The 27,350-nt window shown below is 36.5% G+C and overlaps 1 protein-coding gene and 1 long non-coding RNA gene across 17 annotated transcripts in view; one reads left to right on the top strand and one right to left on the bottom strand.

The window, feature by feature from the left end:
- Positions 1-16,067, bottom strand: part of LOC139144078 (uncharacterized) — a 65,618-nt gene extending 49,551 nt beyond the window's left edge. Inside the window, exons 1-2 of the long non-coding RNA XR_011554723.1 lie at positions 15,981-16,067; positions 2,138-2,210 (exon numbers count right to left, since the gene is read on the bottom strand). This is a non-coding gene — a long non-coding RNA (uncharacterized lncRNA). The remainder of the gene's footprint in view (positions 1-2,137; positions 2,211-15,980) is intronic.
- LOC139144075 (trafficking kinesin-binding protein 1-like) overlaps positions 1-27,350 on the top strand; it is an 89,961-nt gene that overhangs the window by 44,751 nt on the left and 17,860 nt on the right. For 2 of the 16 annotated variants that reach the window (XM_070714732.1, XM_070714735.1), the window contains exon 1: positions 23,189-23,500. The exons of 8 other annotated variants lie outside the window; for them this stretch is intronic. In XM_070714732.1, coding sequence (XP_070570833.1) covers positions 23,350-23,500 — 151 coding nt within the window. In that variant the 5' untranslated portion in view covers positions 23,189-23,349. Of the gene's footprint in view, positions 1-12,851; positions 13,044-21,108; positions 21,346-23,188; positions 23,501-27,350 lie in introns of those variants that run through there. 6 more of the 16 variants (XM_070714742.1, XM_070714738.1, XM_070714745.1 and 3 more) reach the window with 6 other exon arrangements.

The raw sequence follows: 27,350 nt of genomic DNA on the forward strand, positions 1-27,350 counted from the left end.
ATTTTGCTCCATACGAAGTCATTTGATTAATAGACAAAATTTTATTACTGTGACAATATTAACATCAGAGTTCTTACTGCGCATGCAAAACGGGTTTAAATCAAGGTGCACTGTTGCCATAGCAATATCTTCATCTATCACAAGACAAACTTAATTGAATAGGTAACATGTGACGTGTAAGTAGATTGGAAAGTTGTTTTGTTTCACAGTCTTCAAGATTGTGACATGCCTTTTAAAATGACCATTTTCATCACGCAGCTTAGCGTCTGGTGAGCTAACTTTAAACAATCTCATTATTATTTCTCATGAATTCAATCATAGCATGTACCATATTCATTTGGCTCAACTTCAGAACACATATTCTGAAATAATATCTCCATTATTATTCATATTACATGCAAGTAGATGTGTTATTATGAAAAATTTTATGTACAGCAGCTAATGGGATTAAAGTCGTCATAATGTGAAACCGTAGTGGTATGGAAAGTGTCATGCCTATTTCATATGTGTTGAAATTGTCTGTAGGTTGTACTGGTCATATATATTGCCTATTAAAAGATCTTATTTTCTTGGCATCAAACTCACAACTTTACCTGTCAGGCCATGTCCTTACATGCATCCCAACCTCCAGTCTAGCTTGCCGTCTGTCAGTTGTTTGGCTATCTGTTTGTCTGTCTGTCTGGCTAGCTGGCTTTGAATTTCCCAGCTTTTTGTCTCATTGTCAGGCTGAACAAAAAAAAGTTGTGCTGTTCCGATAACCCGACCCACCCTATTTTTTTACCTGCTGACCCTAAACTTTTTAGAGCTATGTAAACAGGGAAGTAAATAAAGGAAAGGAAAACACCGTAAAATGACGCGTTCGTTACTTGGGATTTGATTTTTGCTTGAATGAGGATAACTTTTATGGTTTTTTTCCTTTTATATATATGATAAATTTTTCTGGAAATGTTGTGGCCAGTGTTTGACTGCCCTGAATCCCTGAAAAATGCATATTTAAAAATAAGAATATTTTGGAAAAAAACTTCCTGCTGACCTACCTACCCTATTTTTGAAAACCATGTTATCGAAACAGCACAAATAACTTTTTTTTTGCCTCACATTGCACATTTTATCAGTGTTATAAAATGCGCATTAATAACAATAGTTTTTCTGGTTCACCTGTGAGTTGTTAATCTACTCTGTCCAACTAATTGAATTGTGTGTTCATAGTTTCCAAGATAACCACATAACTTGATTTAAGTGGATTGACTTTCAGTGCCACGGATGTAAAGTAAAGCATTAAGATCCTGTTTCCCATGATCTAGAAATTGCCAGAGACAGTCTCCACAAACCAGTACATACAGGTGCCTTATATACAGTGTAGGGTACTAAAAAAGTTTTCATTACCAAATGAACTTATCCTGGTTGAAAAAGAATCCATTACCAAGAACCAAAGACAGACCATACTTAATTGTGTTATCAAGCTTGGAGAAGAGATAATTGAATGTAAGGACGTAACTTTATTAGTGTGGTAGAGGCAGTAATACCTGGTACTGCAAAGCTACATCTTCCATTAGTGTGTTTGTCTGAAAATACGCCTGTTAACCCAGGGACGCAGTCTCCTGGTATTTCATTCCAGCTGTGGCGTCGTAAACAATTACATGCTTACAGGCTTTACCCAATGGGAAAGACTCTCCACAGTAAAATTACAGTGTATCTCTTCTGAGAACCAGTAGAAATATGCAAATTGTTCATTACCTGTTATAGATATGTGTAAGGCAAGAAATGTATATAAAACTAACAGGTGCTACTTTCCAATATCAAATATTTACCAAGAAAGGATATAAAATGGTTCAGGAGTCTTAAGGGAATGTAAGTGTAAATGTTATTTCTCCAAGCAGTTGAGGAATAATGGAATTACTGAAATGTAAGGCCTGGGGAAAACTTAGATTACTTGTAAGAGTGTTCAGGTTGAACCTGCGGTAACTTGTACATGTACATGTACGGTATTTGAGCAAAGGTGAAACATGCACACATACAGAAATGATGCAGAGCTTGTGTTCAGGTGAGCTTTGTTAAAAATACCATACATTCCTTGGTCTTGCATCCGTTCACATGGCGACAGAGACATAAAAATGATACAAAATACATACGGTACCTTCATTTTAGCGCTATCTGTAAAGGTCAGAAATCTCATCGATAAGGCGAAACCAGTTTTTCAGCTTGTCACTCTGTAATGACAACACCGTATGGTCAGAGCGTGCTCACAAATACTTGTTCAGACAACATTACACAAATGTGCATGTATCAACAGTCATTGTGAGTGTTTTTGAATTTCAAGGAGCGTATAAACAAGTGCTTGGCCAGGCGTAGGTAAAGTCACGTGTTAGTGATATATGATGGCGTCTCTTTCAAGAGAGTCTATAGCCTTTAAACCCCCTCTTAGCATCAAGCTTTGGTACAACCTCCATTGTTGTTAGTGATATGGTCAGACCAATGAAAACAGAATAGGGATGAGAAGATCAGAATGACAACATTCCTCCTCCACTGATACAGCAAGATTGTATGAATCTTGTGTCAATGAAACATTCTGTCTAAATTCATACATTTTGAAAATTTATAGCATAATTTGATGAGAGAGAGAGAAGGGGGGTGAGGTATTGTAAACAAGGAACAGTTGTAAACTACTGTAAGAGAGTTGTAGAAACTGAAAGCTAGTCATACATTTCTGTTGCAGTTTTTCCCTCAAGGAAATAAACCACCAAATTTGTTTGTTATGTAATTTCATGAACATCATTGGTATTTTCTTAGAAATGCATTGTTGGCCCTTTATGGCTTGTGAAACTTATGCAGGATGTTATACAAATAGAGCAAAGTGTACTGTTTAATATATTCAATAAATTCACAAAACACACATCATGTCAGTTGAGCCGGAAATAAAGTAAGTATCTTGCTTACGTGAATCTTGATAATCAAAAAAGTTATTCAACTACCTCCAAGTAGACAAAAGTCTGAAAATTGTGCATGGGAATAATATATATTGCAGATTTTCACGTTCATTTTTTGCCCGAATGAATACTGTTTCCTTAAAAATAAATGTCCACAGTGCGTCAAGTGGTATTTTACATGGAATGACTTCTTCGAAACATTATATTATAGACATTGATTTTTTCGACAAACAGCACAATAAATAAAATATAAGACAGAAGTAGAGATTGATTCACGTTACAAGTTGAGGATTTTTCTTAGAAATGGCTGAAGGTTTAATCTCACATTATCCTTCCAAAGCCATTCATCACAATACTTTGGTTAAGTCTATCTTAATTAGAATCCATTAAGTCAAAATTATGGTTTGATTGATTCTGTAATACTTTAAAGTGTGGCAATATAATTCTCAGATTGGTTTGGCAAGCAATCATGTATTATACATTATGTCATTCATCATGAACCAAGCCATTTAGAAATGTCAGCAAAAATCTCAATATCATTGTCCAGTGCTGCCTGTCAGTGAAGCTGTCAACCAGACTGTTGTAATGCAATCGGAATTACTCAGGCATATGCATATTAAAAAGGTTTTAGTATATCACCATGGTAACTGACAAATCAAGATTTCTTTACAAGCTGTCATCATTACACAAATTGAATCCAGGCAAGAATGAAGACAGTGCAGCTAGAAGTTTTGCTACATTAAGTGTATGAAGTTCAAAGCAATTCAGAATCATGCCTTGGACTGCTTGCATTTTCACACCAAAAATCTGTTTTCAAAGCAGTTGCAATTATCCTTTGTTATGATGTGAATATCTTTTTTATGACGTGTGTCACTTAAACAGTTTGCAAAACCAGACTTCTGTTAAACCAGTCACACACAGCTCTGAGCAGTGCCTGTGCTGAGGTATTTTGATATGTGTACAGTTGCCCAGTTAGCATTCTGCTGTCTCCAGACACGATTACATTCATATACATGTACTGGCTACCAAGGAGGACATCTCGGCAGAATGACTTGAAAACCGGCAGCACTTATCTTCCTATCACAATGATCTACCGTAAAACACCGTGCAGTATGGATGAACAGTATTCCTGGATTTCTACGGCAACTCCGTTTACTGGTCTAAAAAGTTTACTATTCATATTCCCCCTCCTCCCCAGCATTGTCATCTCAAATGTCATGGACATTTTGAACTACACATGTTAAAAATCTTATCCTGGCATGTCACAAGGTATGTTAATCTGTACATTCCATTTTTTGGGGCTGTATAAGGTATGTTAAACCCTAATATAAGCCATCAGTATTGCTTTTAAGTCATTGTTGGACCTGACCACAAATGATGATTGTTCTGGGTGTTTATCATGATTCTTGATGATATCCATCAGCGTTAGATAAAAATCTGCAACTATGCAAGACGTTGATACAAAGTCATCAATTTTAGCAAACTGTGTGTGCATTGCTATTATCCAATCACAAGGCATCAGATAAAAAGTACTGATAATCACAACTACTTTGAGCTTGAAACAATGATATTTATTGATTGAAAGCGCATAATTTACCACATCGTGACAGCCAATTGACTCAAGTCTCTGATAAGAGCCCGCATGTTTACATCCTGTATGGAATGTAAAACGTGCTGAAGCGTCACATCCCAGCCAATGTGTAGCATCATCCAACTTTTAACAATTACGTGCTGAAGCGTCATATCCCAGCCAGTGTGTAGCATCATCAAGCTTTTAACAAGTTTGCAGGAAGTGTTTTACGACGATACAACACAAAGTAGCCAGATACCTAGCATGGTTAGATGAAGTTCTATAGTCTTACACTGTTGAATGTGTCGTGGATATTTTGCATATGTCAAATCATGAGATTAAAAAAGTGTGTGCGATCAAGAACTTTTTGTAATACCAGATTTAGTGCATATAAAGTCGGCATTCAGTTTGACATCCTACTTTTAGCAAATACTATCGGTATACATGTATGGATTTGCGCACCCTGCACACTTCAAATTTTTACAACTTGTTCATTGCACAATACTTTCTTCCATACCTGCGGAATTTTCCTGCCTGTATACATATACTGTATCATTCAATCACCCTGCAATTGAAGATAGAGCCAAGCATTCAGTGCACTGCCAACACACAGTGTTAGTTACCGTATTGCCATGATTGGCTCAAACATTTACAGTTAACATTGAGTGTATACCTTATTATTCATCAGTTTTTCATTGGCTCTTCAGGGAATACTTTGAAATCATCGGTGTTGGTTTTTGAAAGTGAAGGCAGACAGTAGCAGAAATACAACTTTTAATAGAGTGAGCATACATGTACCAAAGCTGGCAAAGTGCCATTGAGAAGTTAATGCTTTTTATACCATTGGCTAAAAACCAGGGTTGACTGTAAAGATACTTTTAAAGATTGAGAATAGCTGTGATATGAATTTAAATTACTGAATATGGAAATGTACTACTGATGCAATGCATTTTCATGTAAACTGAGTCTCCAGGGGAAATTTGCATATTTGTTATCATTTTATGTGAATCAGACAATTCATTCTTATATGTTGACCGTAGACTTATGTTCAGCATAATTTATTCAGGTTTTCAGTGATGATGAAGATTTTGCACCATGTAGCATTGCTCCAAACTTTCACTAGTGTCAGTACATGCATCGTAAATGAACCCAAACAAGAAAGTATATCACATTTGTTTAGTCTTTTCCTACTTTCCTGTCTGTTTTAGTCATTTTTGACAAAATTTTATCATTCAATAATGCCAGTAGAGACTTTGATCTTCAATGAGGAGAAATGGGTGATTTGTACTCTGCCATCATAAATAGAAAGAACCTGAGAAAATTAAACATCAAATGTGGTCAAAAGCAATAATATATTTACTTGATAATATTTGCAATTTGTAGTATTAAATTTACTTCCTGCTGATTTCATCACAGTTCACTTTTACAACTAAAATTTTCTCTGAATTGAGCATTGATGTGATTACAACACAAAAGGAAACGAAATTATTAAATGGGACAGAGTTGACATTTAAAAAATTCCTAGAAAATGATGTAATGCACAGTCAGGGCAAATGTAATTCATTGATAGATAACATTGTTTACATCAAGAATTTGATTTTTAATGTCACGTGGTTGTCAGTGATACAAATAAAGTGTAATGGCATTTTGGTTGTGACAGGTTTTCAAAACATCATTTATTTTTCTAATCAATGCCATTTTCATTGAATGATTCAAAGCTGATCATGGCGGCAATAGTGAATTCTTAAACACCGTCTGCTGTGATACGTTGACCCCGTCTTGTCTGTGCGTCTCCATTTCCACTGACGGGATCTGAGTCATGATGATGTAACACTTTTCCATGTGAGAATCATCACAAGGCAAAACGGAGCATGCGGAAAAAATCTTGGAAAAAATCTGCCATTCATCTGTAAGACTTGACAAAATTGGATGGATTCTAACTCTCTCAGTCTTTCCCTCTCTTCTCTGCTCACTGATGGCTTGTTTCCATGGCAACTGATAGAGATAGTGTGGGTGAAGCCCAAAGGTAATGTGTGATGTAAATGCCACTGTTTAGAATTTTTCTCCTTGGTACCCAAACGATGCAATACATAAGAGTTTGCAAGTGAATGTGTAGTAAAATTGATACTTTCTGTTGCACAGAGGAAACAGATGATTACGATGTATTTGATGTTGATAATGGAGCATTTGCGTCAACAGTAGAAAACTGATCAATCCTCAAGATGGATCAAGTGCTCTCCATTCTTGAGAAATATCATGTAAGAGCTATTGGCAGAATCACCTTGATAACACTGTATCACAGTAAAAAAAATCACTATTACTCTAATATTGTTAGATATCAGGATCGCTTCATCCATTTTGCAAACTGAGAGAATTTTTCTGCATCTTCAGCATGGATGAAAAATCTTATATGATAAGCTCCATCCTTTTACAATTTTATTTGCTGATAGTGTACAATGATTAGATGAGAAACACTTTAAGTTGTATTTTGTTGAAAGTGAAATTGTCCAAACAATGGAATTTTAACTGAAGATTGCATTGAACACTCTCCATTGGTAGTGTTGGTTGTAATTGTGATGTAGTAGTCATGAGAAATATGATGGAACAGACAATATGATGATGTGACTAGACTGCATGTACTCCCCTCTTACCAGGAATGTAACCTCCATCCCCCACAGAACAATAAGATTCTTCCAAAATGGTGTCAAGACGGCAGGGATAAGCAATGTTTCCAGTTCATGTGTTTGTTTTGAAAATGTAGATGTAGAGCACACTGTCCTAGTACAATAAACTGTCCCTAAAATAATCTAGTTGGAGATATCTTATCGTGACTTACAACAGTGTCAAGATATGATCTAATTATCGTAGTCTGTGACTTTTCAAGGAAGGTTTGCACGTGATGTGCGTGATATCATGACTCCAGTGCTGAAGGATTGACCCAACAGGCAACTCTACCAGATGAGCACTACATGACATCATACACTACCCTGTACCTGTTACCAGCCAAAGGACAGGAGCTCCAGCCATTTGACAGTGATCAATGTGTGTGTCTCTCTACTTACGTGGTACAGGACCAAAACATTCTCAATATAAACAGCCATACAGTCGTCTCCTCCTCTCAATTTTTTTTCAAGTTTTTACAAGTTTTTATCTGCTGTTTCCCATGGCAACCGTACAATGTAGGTCAGATAAGGTGACCTCTTGATCATTATGCCACAACCTGTCAATCCCAAAGTAAATGTTTTTGGCAAAAGCAGACATTTTTCGGTCCCTGTTTATCCAGGGTGACAGGAAGTAACGAGCTGGATACAGTCTGTGCATGAAGTTTTATGTAAGGTAATTATGATATTTACAAATGTCCTGCAAACTACAAATCCCTTGAATGTTTTGTTGTGTGAATGCGCTGAAATGAATGTGAATCTAAACAGCTCCCTTGTACCCATATGAGTAATGTCATGTAAGCCAAACAGAGTTGTCAGTGTCTTTTGCTGTACAAGAAATATGACCAGCAGACATTTTTCATCAATGTGATGCTGAGGTGCCTAAATTTCCCTTTTGCACGGCCAAAGTGATGTTGTAGAACGTTATTTCTGAACTTGCATTTCTGTGATGTTCATGGATGGACCACATACATGTACATCATTGCAACTTCAGTACAGAAAATGATGAAGAGCTGGCATGTACGCCTTGCTCTCTACCAGAAGTAGAGTGTTCTCAGCCATTGGTTTCTCTATTAAGAAGTTCATAGGAAACTTTGTTGGCAGCCTTTTTTCCTTCTGTCCGTTTGCTGTCTTTCTCTTTCACTGTGTTTTTTGTTTCTATTTCAGTTTTCAATACATAACAATTTATCTTATCACTTGGTTTGTCTCAATAGATACGGTATATAGCTGGGTATGTGCCAGGGTGTGTGTCAGTATGTTGTTGTATGGTTTGTTTCTTCTCTGAAAATTGGATCTGCATACACACAGCATTGCAAATACATGTACGTACCGGTATATGAAGTGATCAATAATTGGATCAAATGTGTTCAGAGTTCACATGAGGTTATGAAATCATAAAATTCAGACAGTGAATTGCTGTGGTCCATTTCAAGGAAGAGTTTTATGAGAAATGTAGTGTGGGCAGTGTGGGAGATAAGATATGTTTGTATCTGTACTCCAAATGTACACCATTTATTATAAATGTGTGGTTCTACCTGGAAAGTAACAATTTATCACTTGTTGACAATTATCAAGATAAGAACAGGAAATATGCTACATGTATGCATTATGATTGTACTGAGTGTACTACATGTATACAGAGTTTGTTCATGTTAGTTCTTAATGGTTAGGTTGTAGTGGATAACAAATGGAAAAGCATAAAAGATGCTTTGTATTTTATCGTGAAAACAGAATCATGATATATTGCACAGAGAATGGCCGGATTAATGCAAAGCTAGACGCAAACAACGTAACAGGGGGACAGATGAGGATGATTGTTCTCCGATGAAAAGACGGAGGGGTAGGGTACGGGAAATTTGATTTTCATTGCTGTGATGTGGAAATAAAAGCCAACAGAAGCAAGTGGTTGCTGATGGCCCATACAATTAATATTTGATGGAGGTATGGTACGGTACATGTACATTTGTTTGTATACCAGTATGTGGTACAGTACATGTCTAGGCCTCTGCTCTGCTGGCATATTGTCAGTATTGGTCACTTGTCACAATAGTCAGTATGTGATAACATGTCAGAGCCTATGAACGTTAAGTGACCTCAACCATGATATAATAAATGGTAAGATCACCAGTGGTGACAGAAAGGCAGGTAAGTATGCTATCAGTTATCAAGGCACATGCATTGCCCGTAACGCCCACGTTGTATGTAATTTCAATGCTTGGAGTTGGAGTCAGAGGTGAAAATGTGATTTTGGAATGTACCATAGCTCTCTTTACTCCTGATTAGAGAATTAAGGGACATTGATCAGATGCAAAATATGGTTTATGTTATCCAGTAAATGGTCTAATCATAGCTACATGTAGTCAGTTGTATTGTATGAACCACCAAGCCATGGTGTGCTGTGTACAGTCTATTGTTCTCAATGGATGTGTTGGTTTGTCACGCCATGGAGACAATTTTGATTGTCATGACGATAATGAAGATTTCAGCTCTGATGGTGATCAAGGTGGTAGTCATGGAAATAATGATAATGCTGATGATGATGATGATGATGATGGTGGAGGTGATAATGATGATGACGACAATGACAATGATTGTGACCAAAGATTGACTGAATGTCAGTTTCTTCCCTCATACTTATAATTCATTTTAATTTTGTACATAATCAGCTGGGAGTTTTAATCTGAATAACAGCGTTAAAAACCATTGTACTTGAATCGGTTACCGGTACGACAATTGGAGAAGTTGTGATAAAATGGAATTCTATTCCAGGTGACTGTTTGTAGGATATTAAACGAACAGATGTTTTAAAAGGGAAGCCATATGGTAGTGTTGTGCTCATATTCAAACACAACAATAAATGAATTTCACCAGGGCATTTAAAAACCAAACAAGGATTCTCCAAGGTACTTCTGGACAGCAAAGTCCACTCTGGGTGGAGTCACATGCAACAGTCCGCCGTGAAAAGGCTATCCAGGTCTGTCTGGTGATGTCTGTCAGTGATGGGACACACAATGTCAGTGTGTCATTGATAGCAAAGTCCGTGACACCAAACTGAATCAAAATATTCCATCAGTTTGTCGGCCTTGTTGAGATTTACACTACTGACAGCTTGAATGTAATCCATCAATCAGAGATCACAAAATGCAAGATATGATCATGATACATTTGTATAGAGACCACTAATTGAGCAAAAAAGGTGGAAAGTCATGATTTTGTAAAATCTTGTCATGAAATACTGGCTCTTTAGATCATCACACCGTAAATAGAGTGTCATTGAAATGTGAACAAAGGCCCATCCATCCAAGTTTAGTTATTTTTAGAGACCTGGATTTGGATTAAGCAATTAATTTGATCATACTGCGGGATGTCATCATCTGGCTTTAGCACTCTTCATACTCTCCTGGCAACAAACCTCAATTAATAGGTGTGTAAGCTATGCTGTACCTTTAATCATTGTGTGCAAATGTGAAATTACAACAATCCAGACATTTATGATCAAAGGTTACACCCCAGTCTTGCGGATGCTGTTGATTTATAGAGTGCTCTCTCATTGTTATACAAGAATGATCTAATTCATTCTATATATTATGTAACAAAACATTAAGTTTTGGAATTTTGTCATAAGTGAAAATACACCTTTCTCATCAGCCACATGTACATGTATGTACCGGTAGAGAAAAATTCATCCTTTGATTGATGCTGTTTCTTGCATAGGTGAGGAGAGGTGAATTTACAATTATATTCTGTTTCACACTGGTCAACTTGCAGAGATTATGTAATTAATTTACAGTGAAAGGTACAGGAAGAGCCAGTTCTCATTGGTCAAGGTTAAAATATCCTTGACTTGGAGCGAAGACTTCATGCTCTGTCAGAGGCAGGTAACTTGGAGTTTTTGAGAACTTGTAACCAGAAAGGCTTTTACATGTACATATGCTTGTAACTTTGGAGAGAAAAGTAATGCCTGTTTGTAACTGCCCTCCCACTGTGACTTGGAAAGCTCCTCTTCCACCTGTTAGATTTCCCCTTACCCCTCTCTTCACTGAGTATTTTATACTCCCCAGTCCTTTGGCTGTCACAGATAGCGATGCTTGCCACACCTCTCCCAGCTGAAATAGTTTTAAATCTTGCCCGATACAATACCTAATTGCCAGCTACAGTCTTGAGCCTTTTCAAAGTTTTGGTGTACACTACATGTATGTTTAGGGTTGATAGCGTATACTTAGACTGTGGAGAGGTTCTAGACTAGCCTGCTGACGAAGAAAATAAAAAGTTTTCGGCTCACTGGTGAGAAAATAAAAGCCTGCCCACCTGTGTCCTGCTTTTGCTGATACGGTATGTGAAAAAGCCAGCTGCCAAGAACTCTCTTATGAACAGTGTTTCACACAAACATCTTACTTGGCTAGCCTTACTATGTGCAGCGACAGAAAGACAAACATGTTTGAATGCTGATAGGTTAGGCAATATTGCAACCCAAAAATGTTGTCATTTCAGACATCAATTCTTACAGAATATGTACATTGTGTCATACATATAATAAACGCATCCGCACATGTCTGACAGCCACACTTGACTTTCTGTACTGTGGCCTGAAAAATTTCTGAAAATTAGGTTTAAAAGTTGTGTTTTCAGCAGCAGTAAATAGTTTTGAAGTGGAAAACATATCATGAAAATGTAGCATAATTGAACAGAAACATGCTTAGCATATTTTTCAACCAATATCTTTGCAGTGAATAAATGTGCCATCTGGTATTTGTTTTATGTCTTACATGCACCGTACACATGTACTTTTTTCATCATTCATCCGACATGAATACTCAGTGCCATGGCTACTGTATTCTATGTTTATCCAGTATGTACTCTATCACCAGATATTACAAACCTGACTAAAATCTGCCCATATCAAGATGTAAATGTTTCCCGACTTCTCTTTGTAGTGACAAGCATCAGATTATTTGGACCCTTCATGTGAACTAAGGGCAGTTATCAACAAGCCAATCTCTGAAAACAGCAGTGTTGGTCAGGAGTTTTTCCATCCAAATTTACCATTCTAAGGTACTTTAAACAAATAAATATAGTCTGCAACTACCCTGCTGCCGCGATTGAAAAGAATTCCCCATCCTCCCCACCCCTTCTGCACATTAGATTTCCTCCCTCCCCACCAGCAAAACTCATCTTGGGTTTACACCTGTTTAATGCAAATCCAACTACCTCCCCTCCCTCCCCCCCAAACAATGTTGCCCTTCCTCTCGACAATCTTATAAACAACTGATCCAAACTGCTGGGAGTTTACAAATTTTCCCACAGGGCAAAAAGAATACAGTGTTGACGCCCACTGACGATGATAGATTTCCTGCTTGTTGCTTCCTTGCCCCCTAAGACATGAAGAAAACTGCCTGCCTACCATGGCACTGCTTGTAAACACCTTTTTTTACAAAACATCTTGCCGTCACCGCTTAAAGTCAAAATCTGGAACACAGAGGTATACATCTATTAAATTCCAGGCACCATACCTTGAGAAGAGTTGAACTACTTTTCAAGTGTTTGCTTTCCATGACCTTACAGAGGTCATGTTATTAAGTAACTTATTATTACAGCACTTTACAGCATGTCTATAAATCTCTATGGTATCACGTCAAGTGTTATTATATAATTTGAGGCTTAAAGTGAACACACAAACATTACTCCCAGACTTCATTTGGCTGTTGGCATCTGACAACTGCACAGGCCATTCTGGTAGTGGAGGTGGTTTTTCCTGAAGGCTCGTATCGGAGTATGGGAAACAGAATCGTCCGTTTACGAAAAGTCAAAAGCCTACTATGGAGACTCGAATTATTCTGGTTGAAAATTTTGGACACCACGTCTTCCTAGACAACTACGCGTACGGGGGTACGTTTTTATAAAGTTCTCATGCAGAATACTATGGTATCCTTTAAAGTTAAAGTTTTGTTGTTTAGGTTTTGTTAGTTTCACAAGGGAATGTAAGTATGGTAATTCTGCCTAGAAACCATAGTATCTCAGAAAGCCAAACCGTTTGTTGTTTTCAGAGATAATCCATGTTTGTGAGAGGCAGATGAATGGTATATTGTACCAGTACAACAAACAAGGGTTTATAACTGCTGTGGGGGATTAGGCATTTTCATACTTTTGCTGGCCTCTGTTGTGCGTGTTTTTTATGTGAAATTTTAACTTCTGAAAAGGGCCATATCTTATATTCTATTCTGTAGGCAGTTTGCCCAATGTTGATTGAAGAATGAGAGAGAGAGAGAGAGAGAGAGAGAGAGAGAGAGAGAGAGAGAGACTGACTTTTAGAAATTGTCAAAAGCTTCTCCATTAAACATAACAGAGAGACAGAGAGACAGAGTGTTTGAAGGTATTAATTGCTGCTCATCTGTATCTGTTCATGACAAATAATCAGCAGGCCGCCAGGCTTTGGAAGTGAATTTTAGGAAATGTAATGAAGGTTTATCTTATCTTGGATGAATTATTTCATTGTTGTAAAACTTTCACAGTAACAATGGTGTTCTTGAAAGGTTTGCTTGATGGCTTTGATAGCTTTGTTGGAAGAAGTGGACCCTGGATAGGCAGTTTACAATTTCAATTTCAAAATCATAGAAAACATGGAAAAGATATTCAAAACAGCACCTTTTAATTTCAATGCAAGATACTGGCATGCCAAAGTTGTGTTTTTGTACATGTAGGGGTACTTCATTGTCATGTTTGCCAGTGTTTTTATCAGAAAATAAGACTGTTAAAATTGATTTCACAGTAGTGTAAAACAGCAATTTCAATTAACCAATATCTTAAACTGGGAAACTGAGATCTGCTACCTGTTTTTAACATTCACTAGACCAGGTATGAATCAACTATTGTACTCATATCAAGAAAGCTGCTTCAAGCCAGCTTCAAAACCAGGGCGTACGTTTTGAAACGTATAATAAGGAATTGAAATCTACAGAGTTAGTTTTTACTTTGAAAGTTTATTCCGGCAGAGAGACAGAAATAAGGAAGCAATGAATTACTGAGTTCAGCAAGAAAAGCAATGTAACTTGTTGCATCATCAGACAACAACTTTTTGTTCAAAGGAAGCTCTAGGCAGCTTGGTTTTTGAAAAAATTCTCCATGACAGAGTTATGTGGTTTTTGTTCAATCTGTTTCAGACAAGAAATGTGAAGAGAGAGAGAGAGAGAGAGAGAGAGAGAGAGAGAGAGAGAGAGAGAGAAGGAGGAGGACTTTTATTGATGAATACAATCATATTTACATTTAACCCTTTGGGTGCCAAAGTCAACTTTTGTTTTCTTTATAAAATGTACCCCTGGCCCAGTCAAATGTTTTCAGATTTTTGCCAAAATTTTGATGAAAACCTGTAGCAAATGACATGTGATGTCCTTTTGGTCCAAAATAATCAAAAAAATTTACAGAAAAATTCATAAAAATTGTTAAAATGTTGCACTAAACTTTTGGTGGGAAAAATTACAGCAGTCAAAGGGTCAATAGTTTATTAGTATGTATGGTATGAAAAGAGAACCCACTTTTTGCAATGTGTTAATATGTATTCACAAACCAAATTGTTTTCCATGATTAGAATGGATTTTTGTACAAAATGGAAGCAGATAAATTGATAAAATGGCACTATGTCTATGGTACAGTCCATGTATTGGAGTGGAATATGAGAAGCTGGAAAGGAGCATTACAAGAATATTAGTGAAATGTTGAAAGCAGTGAGCGATTGAAATCATCAAATGCTTTCAGAAACTGTTAATTGAGTTACAAGTGAAGGATATTTCAGGACCAGTTGCACTGGTGTATCAAGTTTCTTCAAAAGTGATAGTTGTATGTGTGTTAAAGAGAGAGAGAGAGAGAGAGAGAGAGAGGAGAGAGAGAGAGAGAAAGAGAGAGAGAAACTTAATGTTCACATATGTAGGAGTATTTTTCAGTTACATTGTTGTTTTTCACTATTTTTTCACACAGATGTATCGCACCATGGCAATTCACTTCAATAATTTGATAGATGGCATAGTCCTAACAAGTTGCTATTGACATATGTAAATCCTGAGTGATGATTGTGCATATGCAAATTAGAATAATGTACTGAACCAATGAATGGCGTAGATGTGTCATATTAGATGACCAAATAAAGGAAGGCCACTTCCCATCTGGTCACATGTACAACTTTAAGCCAATGAAAACCACCGCCCACTTGAGACTGTCTCCTACCCTTCTATGATGAAGTGCCTACATTATTTGCACAAAGATTCATATATCCATGCTGTGTTCACGTGCGTCTGGTATGTGAATATGTTTGCAGTGTGCCTTCAGTCCTGTCCAATGTGCACAAAATTCACCAGCAGTTGATTTGAAATTTGCATAACTGACAATGTCAGTTGATGATTACATTTTACATTGTCATATTAACATATCGATCTGTCCTGCCCACACACTCCTTCGTTGCATGATGGTCTGCGTTTCCATCTGTCTTGCAGGTTTTGTTTCGTCAGTGTTTTTTACCACCGTATATGTTACCCTTATTGTTGGGTTGGGTAACAAATGGAAAATTGTGAACTGGTATCTCTGAGATTAAAAATGTGAAGCTGGTCAAAATTTGCCCTGTGGTTACGATATAAAACTTTCTCAATGTGATAATTCCAATTTGTTAAAACTTTCTGCATTTCATAAGTTAGGAACACGGTACAGCATTTGAAAGTCTACAAAAAGACAAAATAATGGGAAAATTCAGAACACATGAAAAGATACAAAAAAATTGCAAAGTTGTCCTGGAGTGTCAACTGTTATAATAATTACATAAGGAGCAGCTGATATTCTTACCTGTCAGTGTGCTGTAGGTCACTTCACTTCACTGAAGACAAGACTTCATGAAAAATATTGACACCATCACTGCTGATAGAAAACACTTTTTGTTATTGCAACCTGTTGTCCGCATCGCACATGGATGTCTGCACGTAGTAGAGTCAGTGAGACAAAACACAGCTTTTATTCAGCCCAAGGGCTGTGATGTTATTATTCTTTCCATGAACAGATAGTGGAGAATTGTGGTAAAGTACGGTACTGAGTTAGTTCTCTGGACTCCATTGTCAATCAGAACAAAAGTCTTCAAGGTAGGAATTTCCGAGGGATTGTATTAAAGTGAGAAAAGCTGTTTTGTTCCTGTGTAGGTGCAATGACTTCATGAGGTACAGTGAAACAAAGTATGGGCAGACAGAAAACAGCATAAATTGGTGTTAAATGTGTTTGAAACAAACTGCTAAGCCTCCAGTTTTGCAACAAAACATTTTGTCACTATTCCGTACCACAAGTCTGTATACCAATTGTTTCTGGTTTCATCACATAATATGCTATGTAACTCTTTTATTCTTACGTATGCCATTTTGTTTTTGAAGAAAAGCTGCCTGAAACACTTGCAACTGATACATAACTTTGAGAAACTGTATTAAGCTAAATGGCTTTTAAGCTGAGAATGACCTAATCCTACATGTAGTTAGCCATCGATAGAATAGTCACAGAGAACAGTCAGATTATTTCAACTGTTCACAGAAATTACTTGATTCAGGATCAGTGACATTGCATAGCCATTGAGATGGAGAGGTTACGGTAGATTTTTCAATACTAGGTTACATGTAGATTAAACAGAAAGCAGTGTTTTATTTAAGCAACTAAAAAAGCAAAAAAAAAATGGTTGATCAGTTGAATATTGTAAGAAAACATCCTGCTCTGCAGTAGGGTAGGAGTATTGACATGCTATTCGGAATTGCTAAAGTTACTCTGCAACTTTGGTATCATTCACCCTACAAATAGTGCCTCCCCTTCTCCTAGAAAGTTCTCTTGAGGTTAGGGGAATATCTGATTGATTTTCAAACAGACATTGAATTAATTGCAGTGATACCCAAGATGTGTGCCTTACTGACACTGAATGTACACAGGCTATGTGTAATAGATGGTGATTTGAATGCAGAGGTCCATCACAGTCAGGGAGCCAGGTCAGGGAAAGTTTAATGCACTTTTCAATGCAAGAATGAATTACAAAGATATTGATAAGAGTGTGGAATGAACAGCCTTTCACTGAAAGCAATGTATTAACGGATCCAGCAGAATCCTTGTATGTTTTTTCTAATAAACACAAAAACAATGTTTCGGATAAAGTCAAGATGGCAATATTTTCGCTCATATAAACCAGTGATAAACAATGTGATAGTGATACAGCATACTATTACGCTTTCATATTAATAATTGTGTATAGAGGTATTGTACTGATGATTTTGTTGAAATTATGTTCCCCTAAGAGAATGACTCGTGTCAGGTGGATTAAGAAAACCAGTGAAACAACTATTTATGAAGGAAAATGTTTAGGCTGATACATAGGCGAGATTTCTTGCCGAGGCTGAGAAAGCCACACCTATAAAATGAATAAAAAAATACAGAACTGAAATGAGAAAATACGCGGCTCATAGAATAAGTTCGTTGTACTATTTCTATCAATGCAATACGTTCGTGTCATTATGCATAAACACATTTCCCAGCATGCCTTTTATCGCGGCCATTACGCGACTTCAGCGGCTCACGTAATATCGGGACACAGCCAGTTACCCAAATAAAATAAGACCATTATAAAACAGGAATAGGGTTTTGATACTGAGCAGCCGCGTGCGTCAGATGCCTTTCACTTTGTGTGCGTTAAAGAGTGCATGTTTTTTGAACTCTGGCCTTATTAGAACACTGAATAAAAGGTGTCTTAGACGATAAAAATGGGTGGAAAAGCTGCATTGTGGCTGGATAGGCAAACAGTCTTGCTCAGTTCCAGAGGCAATTCATGATGTGGAATGAAAAGGTAGTTGTTCAGTTGTTATTCAGATTCATAAGAAACACCAGCACGTGTGTTCTGTGCATCCATGCCATTTATTCAAATAAGTGTTTCCATGATATTAAGCATTCTGGATTTTACATTATTTTCACAAATAACTCGCCTAATACACATTCTAACAATATACTGATTTAGTGTTTTGTTAAACAAACATACTGCGTGTCAATTATTTTCTGCAGACTGACAAACAATGAAAGATCCATCTGGCAAAAAATGCAATGCAATTAGGCATATTACACTGTAATGAACGTCTTGAACTGTGGATACTTTGTCCTGTCCATGTGAAAAGCACACATCGCTGTCCACTGCTGTTGCAATGGACAACTGCCCATTTTGTGGATTAGGCATGTGTTTGTTGTAGTTTTGTAAATTTGATGCAAACAAGTAAACCGTTTTAAATCAAGGCAAGAAAATATTCACCAATGAAAACCAGACGCATGTTTTATCAGAATGTTGAAATCTCTCCATATTACCACCTTTTAGTTACGGCACTCCTATAGGACAGATTTTCAGACTGACATTATCACCTTAAAACTCTATAATAGTGCCTTTCTATTATGGACACTTCCTTATTAAGAACACTTGCCCTTTCCAAAAGTGTTCATCATTGAGAGGTGTCACTGTATTTATATCTGTTTCTGTGTACAACAATAAACTCTTGATGTTCCATCAGCAATATTTTGAACAAATCATGACTGTTTTCTTTTTATGAATCTTAACAATTTGTCTGATTTGAATAAACACTAACACTTTTGCAATTTCTGTTTCCCATCCAAGTTTACATTACTCATTAAATTAAGACATACACAGTTTTGGATGACATATCCAAGGCTGCATTTCTGAATTTTGAGTGTTCATTTTCAACCACCTGTTGATTCTACATGTTTGTTTTGCACAGTTGTACGCAATATGCAGAAACAATAAAGTTAGTTGTCCATCAGCAAATGGGAAAGGGAGCCGCTTATTGAGAGAAGTTGATTGGCTGTCACAAATTATGCAAATTATCCACTGACAAATGAACACACTCTCAGACCCTCCTAATACAAAGTTGTCAAATGACAGGGATACATCTTGTCAAGTGGCAACACCTTGAGCAAAACATTTTGTACGTGTTAGCAACATGAATTCCTTCTTGTACTGTGATGACCCATTCTGCAGGTCCTACAAATATCACCAACAAAGTCATGAATTGAAAGAATTTGTATCCTGACCACCACAAAGATGACCAGCAATTATATACCTGCAACTCTAATGATAGTATGATACCTCACCAAATCAAAGTGTAATTTTTGAATGCTACATTTTCTGAAATTATTGCTGTTTTGCTTTTGTTACATTCATGATTACCAGTAAAATAATCCAGCGGTATGTCAATCCAAACAGCGTTTACTTCATTATTATCATAAACACTTGATTAATGTTTGATTTTCAGAAACATAAATTCTAATTAATCTTCAATTGAGTCGCCTAATGATTAACACAAACTTAATACGTAATCGACAGTACAGTACTGTTGTATAGTATAGAATCTAGTAGTTAAAAAATTTCATTGATTTTCAAACATGAGAGTTGCAAATTAAGTTTCAGTGTTGTGACCGTACCAAAACTACGTGCCAAAACTTAGCTTACGGCTATGGAACCACCATTAAACAAGTCTTTTTGTTCATACACTTTAATAAATGTTTTCCCTAATTCATGTGTGTGTGTTTTTGTCCTTTGAGTATAATATAACAACAGATTGAAAACTTCTTTTTTTAAAGATTTCATACTTTAACCCAGTACAAAGTAAGTTTTCCTTGGAAGCGTGAATGTGTGACTTTTTAATGGGTAATAAAATCGGATCTTCAATAGCTACCAGGTGTATTGACCAATTGATGGTATCGGCAGAAGGCACCAGACCATGGATGACGTACGGCTGCAGACTTGATACAGCCAGCGTGGTTCATTTTTTTCCACCACACTTCAGTGGTATGCCTTCCGGTATTCTGTCGAGTAAACTGCATCACTTTCCCCGAACCTGTCAGTGCGATATTCAAATTGAAAGAATCGTCTGTAGTGCTAATGGGTGTGTTGCATGTTTAGTTACTCCCAGCAGGGAGGGTGTTAGTTGCTGATTGGACATTTCAATGTCAGTCGTGTTAATTAGTGACTATACACCAACACAGGCTCTTAAATCACTGATAAAACACTTGATAAATACTTGTACTTTGTTCCAATGACGTCAAACAAGGAACTAAACGATTGGTGTGGCTCAGGCCACTGTCCATTTCCGTCAGTTCAGTGTGTCTAAAAGTGAGATTTGGACCGACTTGCAACCGGATATCAGCCTTCAAATTCTGGAGAAATAGTTCCTAATTTATAGCAGTGTTCTTTGTCATAGGATGTTGTCTCCCTTCAAGGGAAAGGTAGTTATGCCTTCCCACAATGCACTGCATTAGACATTGACTTTTCTTGAAAACTGTGCCCGTACATGAACTCTTCAGTCAACCTGATGAAAATTAAGTTAGTTAAAAACAAGGTGTGGCTTGTTATAAACTGCCCCATGATGTTTGCATTTCAGCCCTTTCGTTAGCAAAGTTTGGTACAAACTCATAAATGTATGCCCTTGCAAAGCTAGACACCATGGTACATAAGGTAATGGGCGTGAAAGTGTTGAACTCATTGAACCTAATACCTTAATCCACATCTACTAGAGCTGATAGCGACAATTGGGTTGATCCAAAGTTCAGTAATAGCATGGCATAGCAATGGCCAAAGTGCAATGTGTATTCTTGATATAAGGGCGTTTTTCACAGTGTAAAGCACAATCAATACATGTAAGTAAGAGTTAGTCTGTACATGTAGCCTGCTTCCTTTTCTGCATAATATCCAGTTTTAAAAATACGAGGCTACGTCAGTCCTCATGTAATAGCAAGTAAGACAGGATATGCTGTGTAGTCTGTGTTTGTTTCATGGGCAAGGGAGATAACAGTATTCAAATGAAGTCATTTCCTGTGACGACAGACAGTCAGAGACCCCACAGTAGCGGACATCAAATGATGTAAAGTTTATTTTGAATTCTGCATACCAAGTTTACGCACATTTACTGTATTTGTGTTCATGGAAGTGCAGTTGTTATCTATAATTCCAGTCATTGATATATAATAGCCATTCACATGTCACCTGGTCATTTATTAATTTTATGAAACTACACTGTCACCCATTGAGTCAATTCTTATACGCTGTGTTGTGATAAAAGTGACCATTCCATAACCCTGGTCACTTCCCTGAGTTCCAGTGTGGATGGAAAAATGACAGCGGATGAATGTCGTACATGTAAGTTTCCAATCATTTTGAATGGAGGGCAGTGTCACTACGTACTTTGTTTGGAGTTGTTACCATTTAATATCATACTTTTAATAACCATGAAGAAATTTACATGTTAAAAAGCAAATGGAGGTTCAAACTTAAAAAAAATGTCAAACCAAGACTTGATAATTTGTTGAGCGAAGGAATTTTGATATCCAGCTTTTTAATTGAAAAAAAAATTAACATTATAAGTGTCTATCTTTGATTACCTTATAGATAAATTTGATTACTGGTTATTGTAGCTATTATTCTGATGTGAGAATTCATAATAATTGAGTGTTCATTATCAATATCGAGCCATTATCATCAGATCTACAAACAGCAGTTTGATTTGATTGTAATTAAGAAACGAAGAAATACTTACCCATCTAATATTTTGGTTGTTGCAACTGGTGGGAATCTCCACTGAGAAAGGAATTCTAATAAAACTCATGGAAATTGTCCAAGATAACTTATTTTAATTTGAATGAATAGACCATGAGAGAAAAATTTGAGCAAACAAAACTCATCATAGCAAATATCTGTGAATCTGAGGTAGATGACTATTAAAGAAAATGGCTATTGAATCTTGACTTGTACCGTATAACAAATTAGTCACTAGCTGTCAATCAAACTATGATGGCATAATCCTGAATTTCAAGTGGTGGTTGAGATCTCTATAAAAAATAGTTGTTTTCAAATGAAAAGAAATATTTCTGAACCATTAAATTTCTTTAAATAAATTATCTTTATTTTGCCATTTCTCATATGCTGCCTAACCAAAAGTCAGAAAATGCAGAGAATTATCAATTTGAAACTATTGTCATGGAAACGTTTCACACCATATTACTTTGTCTCAATCTGTCGGCAAAGGGCATTTAGCAAACAGCAACAATGTTATAGAAAAAACGACCTGAGTTACCAAATTTCATCTTATCATTTCTGATTTTATCTGTTATTTGTACATACGGTACAAGATAAATGTATGGAAATCTGTTTTGTTAGATTTCATTTCATTGAATGTTTTTCATTGAAATATCTTCATCTGAGCGTCCTTGATGCAATTGCCTGTGACATTACAACACACATTTGCAGGGAGTTATTCACCTTTCCCTGAAATGTTTATGATAAAATGTGTGTACGTTCACACCAATGTTTATTTGGAGAAAGCCATCCATTATGTACGTGCATCATGTATTCACTAGTGATACAGACAGATGTTGTTTTGACACCTTTACCTGTGTTCCCGCGGTCACTGACCAAGATTGAGGCTAAATTACTTTCTAGTGGGACCATTTTCTGAGAGAAGAGAATCCTGTTCATATATGCATAGTACATCAAACTTTCATGAAGAATGCAAAAAAAACAAACAATGTCAAGTAGTTTATGTAATTTATTGATGCTGTCAATCATCTTATCGGCAATATTTACAGTCTTGTCAACACACCTTGACTCAAGAGAGATTAATGGAATATTGTTCAGACAGTCTGTTTAATCAAGGGCTTCAGTAATGTCTGGTTGAATGTTCCACTAGACTCCTCCCCACCAATTACCAGGCTCTTATTCCCCCTCCAACACCGCCAGGATAGCTTTTTCCAGGTTTTCAATCAGGTGGTTCACCTCCATGCAAGCTCTTTGTGCCGAGAGTCAAAGCCCCTGAAGCACATACTGGATGCCGCGTTGTGCACGTAGGCACTCCATCATTAGCATATACAGTCAATGTTTTCCTGTGTTGTTGTTCACTCAGGTCATCAGAGGACATTAAGCCTTTGTTGACCAATCCCAGCCAATCACAGTGCCTATGCAAATGAGGGACTCTGTCTGTTGTGTCACGTGACATGCACAGGCGATTAGCATAGCTTATGTTTATGTTGGTTGGTATCTGTCCCCCTCGGATGAGCTCTGGCAGTCTTGTAATTGTATTGATGTTGCTGGCTGCTGTCATATACATGTAGAAGCGCTTACGAGAAAAACAACCACAGCTAGGCCAAAATGTGTTTATTCTGTATGAGAGACACCCGCCAAGGCCCTGCAAAAGCACCGCTTGATAAGACTGTGGAATCCCAAGTGGAAATTACCAACGTGTATGCCCAGGAGGACGTCATTGTTGATCTCGAAAATCTTACATGTTTGGTCAAAAGAGGTAATATTTTAACAGTCTCATAATAGTATACAGGTAGTGCAAAAAAATTCATGTCTAAATCAATTCTACATTTTTCAGTTTGGTTGATTGTTTTACATTCCATTTCACCTGAAAAGAAATATTGTAATTGTAAAGACCAACACAATTTAGATGTCAAGAAAAACTGATAGTAGATAGCAAATATCTGAAGTTCTTTTTGTATGCTGCATTTGTATCATCAATTCCATTCTAAAATTTTTTGTTGTGTTTGAACTGAAAAGTCTGAGATGATCATTGCAGTTATCAGAGAAACTATCCAAAATGAAATTTGTAAGAGCAATGCTTTCAACAAAATTCAGCAAATAGCTCCATTGATTGGTATCATTGTGCTCTATACATGTACATGTTTATTTACCTTGCAACAAGCCAATTTCTCTTTTTTCTGATGCAGATAAACTTAATTTTTCCAATTCGATGTACATGAACTCCATCCGTTGTCAGAAAATCTGGTGAAAAATATTTTGCACATCAATGGAAAAGATTCATACGAACCATTATGTTCAATATAGGAATTGCTGCACAACTTACATCATTATTCTAAAATTGCTGAAAATATGTGATAGAAATGAAATTTTAAAAGATTTTTTGTTCTTAAAAACATTTGTGAGGTTAAATTATTGGAAATTGGAATTGCTTTGGCAAAATTGGTTAAATTTCACAATTATGATGAGGACAGTAACACCAATTGCTAATGATGTGTTGATGGAAAATTTCCTAGCTGCAGAGTATTAGCTAGCTGCAAAGATAAGAAGGCATTCGGTAAATTCCACAGTCATGTTGTACGGATTGAGAAAAAAGATATGTGTTGTTTTTGTGAATTAAGGATCCCAAGTCACAAATGATTGGTAAATTAGAATTCTCAGAGCCAGATGAAACAGATAAAAAAGCACAGCCTTTAAAAAGTTTGTCAGTTTATGAAAATGTATTAAGTGAGAGAACTTCAGGGTGGTGTTTGAAAATGGTTAGAGTAGGAATTAATTATTTTTTCATCAGATCTCTTGTAATGACCACAGTGCCTTGTTTTTTACTACAGATTAGTAATATCTGAATGCGTTTAATACTCTCTGGAATTGACAGCATTTACTGAGCTTGTGAATTTTAAGAAGTTGCTGCAAATTTGAGAGAGAATCTCTGATTTTTAATCCATTACAGACATTCAAGCTGGAAATTGTATGTTCAAATTAGATTTTACAGTTTGTTGGTAAATTAGAAATCTGCAGAGTCAGGCTTTCTCTCTTTTCAGTTGTGTTTCTTGCCTAGCATAGTGTGTGCTTTGCCCAGAAATCCTCTACTATGGGTGTGTCTGTGTTGTTGATGTGAAATTGGAAAAACGTAGAAAAAAATAATATGTTGTTGATATTCACAATTTTACTCCTTGTTTTTAAGGTCAGTTGTCGGAAGTTATTTGTGATGATAATGTTGATAAACACTACAGATGACGTAATCTAAGCAGTTTAATCTTTAGTCATTCGCATTGATTTGTTTTGATAGTGAGATGTAGAAATCATTCCCATTGCTGCTCTGCTTTTTGGCAACATTTGCATGATGGATTTTTATCAAACACATAAAATTTCAGAACAGCAACAATGCATCGTAGAAACACTCCATAGTTTACCTTAGAAAGATACAGGCAGCTATTAAATATTGGAAATACATTTTCACCATCGCTGTTGTGGAAAGAATTTCTAGCTAACTCATATCAAAGAGAAGATAGTGTTTCCTTCGTGAAGGGGAATTCTGTTCTCTACAGAAAGAAGTGATATATACCGGTACATGTACTTCTGAAAGGAAAATATTTCTTATATTTTCTCATATTTTAACATCTGAAGTAGATATAGATATGAGACAACGGACTCACTTTTGTCTGATTCAAGTGTTAGACGGAAGTTATAAAAACTCCGCACAATATGTGAGAGTGGACCCTAACAATAATGGCATTTCCTGTGGAGACACAGTTGTCTGACAAAATATGGCTCCTTCAATCTACCTGTGTACAGGATGCAAACTACCTAACCTCATCAACTTGTAGAATTCTGGTAATACCAGCTGACAAAGTTCAGCAACTTATACTGTACAGAGTCCAGTGACACTTGGTGGATGACAAATTAGCTGTACACTGAAATACAATATTCTATTGTATGTGATTATAAATGTTACCATTATTAGCGGAAAGGTTCAACAAAGTGGATTTTGTTGCCAAGAATTACGGAATGTGTCTATAAAATTGATTTAGCTGAATTGTTCCTGGTGACTTTGTACCGTCATTTTATATAAAGACTCATTTCAATGACCAGTGATAGATGTACCTAAGCCATTGCATGGCACTGCTATAGCTCTATAAGTATTGCAATTGTTATATGGCTTACTGTAATCCCAACAACACAATCTCTTTTGTTTTATTTGTCAGGAGGGTTTGGTTCTGCTATCAGCTATTAATGAGCTTTGTTGATTCATCAGGGCTTGTGGATCTTCTGGTTTTGTTTCCATTCATGTTGAGTTTGCGAAAAAAACAGAATTATTCCCAGGTGTTGCTCTACACATACTGGCGTGTCGGTTCTTTTTGACAACACTGATACAGAGTAACAAATGTTACCTTGAACTTTACATTGTTCTGTTTACAGTTGACTCTGTAATATTCATTCAGTTTCTATCCAACCTCACATACACACAAACAACAAACTCCATACAGTTAGGTGTTCAGGGAATATCAAGAATTATCAACATCAACTGACATAAATAGGTTTCAATCTATACTTTTTTGATACTTTTTAGTCATTTTAAAAAAATTCCTTTCAATGTCTTGTATCATGGACAGGTCAGCTGAGCATTCATAGACTTTGAAAACGCATTGATTTGTTTCAAGGCTTATTTTCTCGCTTCATTGAGTTTGAAGATAACTAAGATGTGCCTACGTGCCCACATCAGGGTATGTACCTTTTACTGGATAAAAAATAAGATATGTTCCCAAGTCTAGCACATGCAAACGGACTGAAAGTGCTATGGACTTTAAAATACTTATATTGTACAAAATTCAGTCAAACTTACCAGTTTTATCTACATTTATTGAAAGGGTACTGTATTTACTAATGTGCGTATTCAATTAAAAATTTTATTGATACAAATACTGATAAAATGTCAACATTACAATATTAATTGTGACCAGTTGCTGTAGGTTATTTGATGAACTTCAAGATTGATAAATCATACGGAAACTATTCAGCAATCAAGCTGCAAAGTGGCAGTGCCATGGATGTGATTGGTAGTGTTGATGTGAAACCAAGACTGCCGTATAAAAACACAGTCGATAGGAATTTGTCAAATTTTGTCAATATTTTTTAACTGTTCATATCATTAATGTGCTGCATAAATGTGGAAGAAACGTAGACCTTGTGGGCAGTGATTCAAGATTCGGCCTTTCAATCGGTCAATTATCCGTTTATCATGTTAAATACCCTTTGATGACCCAATTAATGTACGGAGAACAAGCCATGAACACGGCAAGGACAACATTAGCATCCACTGTGACATCTTTGCTGGGTTCAGAGAATGCCAGACTTATGCAAATTGAAATTTGTAACAGTGTATCAATAAGTAAACCTGTGAGTAGTTAATAATGCCCTACTACTTAAAATACTATTTGCATAAATTTAAATGTAGTTTTCAATACCATGTAGACCAGTTCAAAGGTCATCAGTTTATTAAACTGTAGAATACTTAATGTATAAAATATAAATGCAATATTTCCTTCCTGTCTGACTAAAATGTCAAGGTCAGAGGTTGTCAGCTTAAGGTATATCGTTGTTTCTAAGCT

Source organism: Ptychodera flava, chromosome 11 (assembly GCF_041260155.1).
Source record: "Ptychodera flava strain L36383 chromosome 11, AS_Pfla_20210202, whole genome shotgun sequence".
NCBI lineage: Eukaryota > Metazoa > Hemichordata > Enteropneusta > Ptychoderidae > Ptychodera > Ptychodera flava.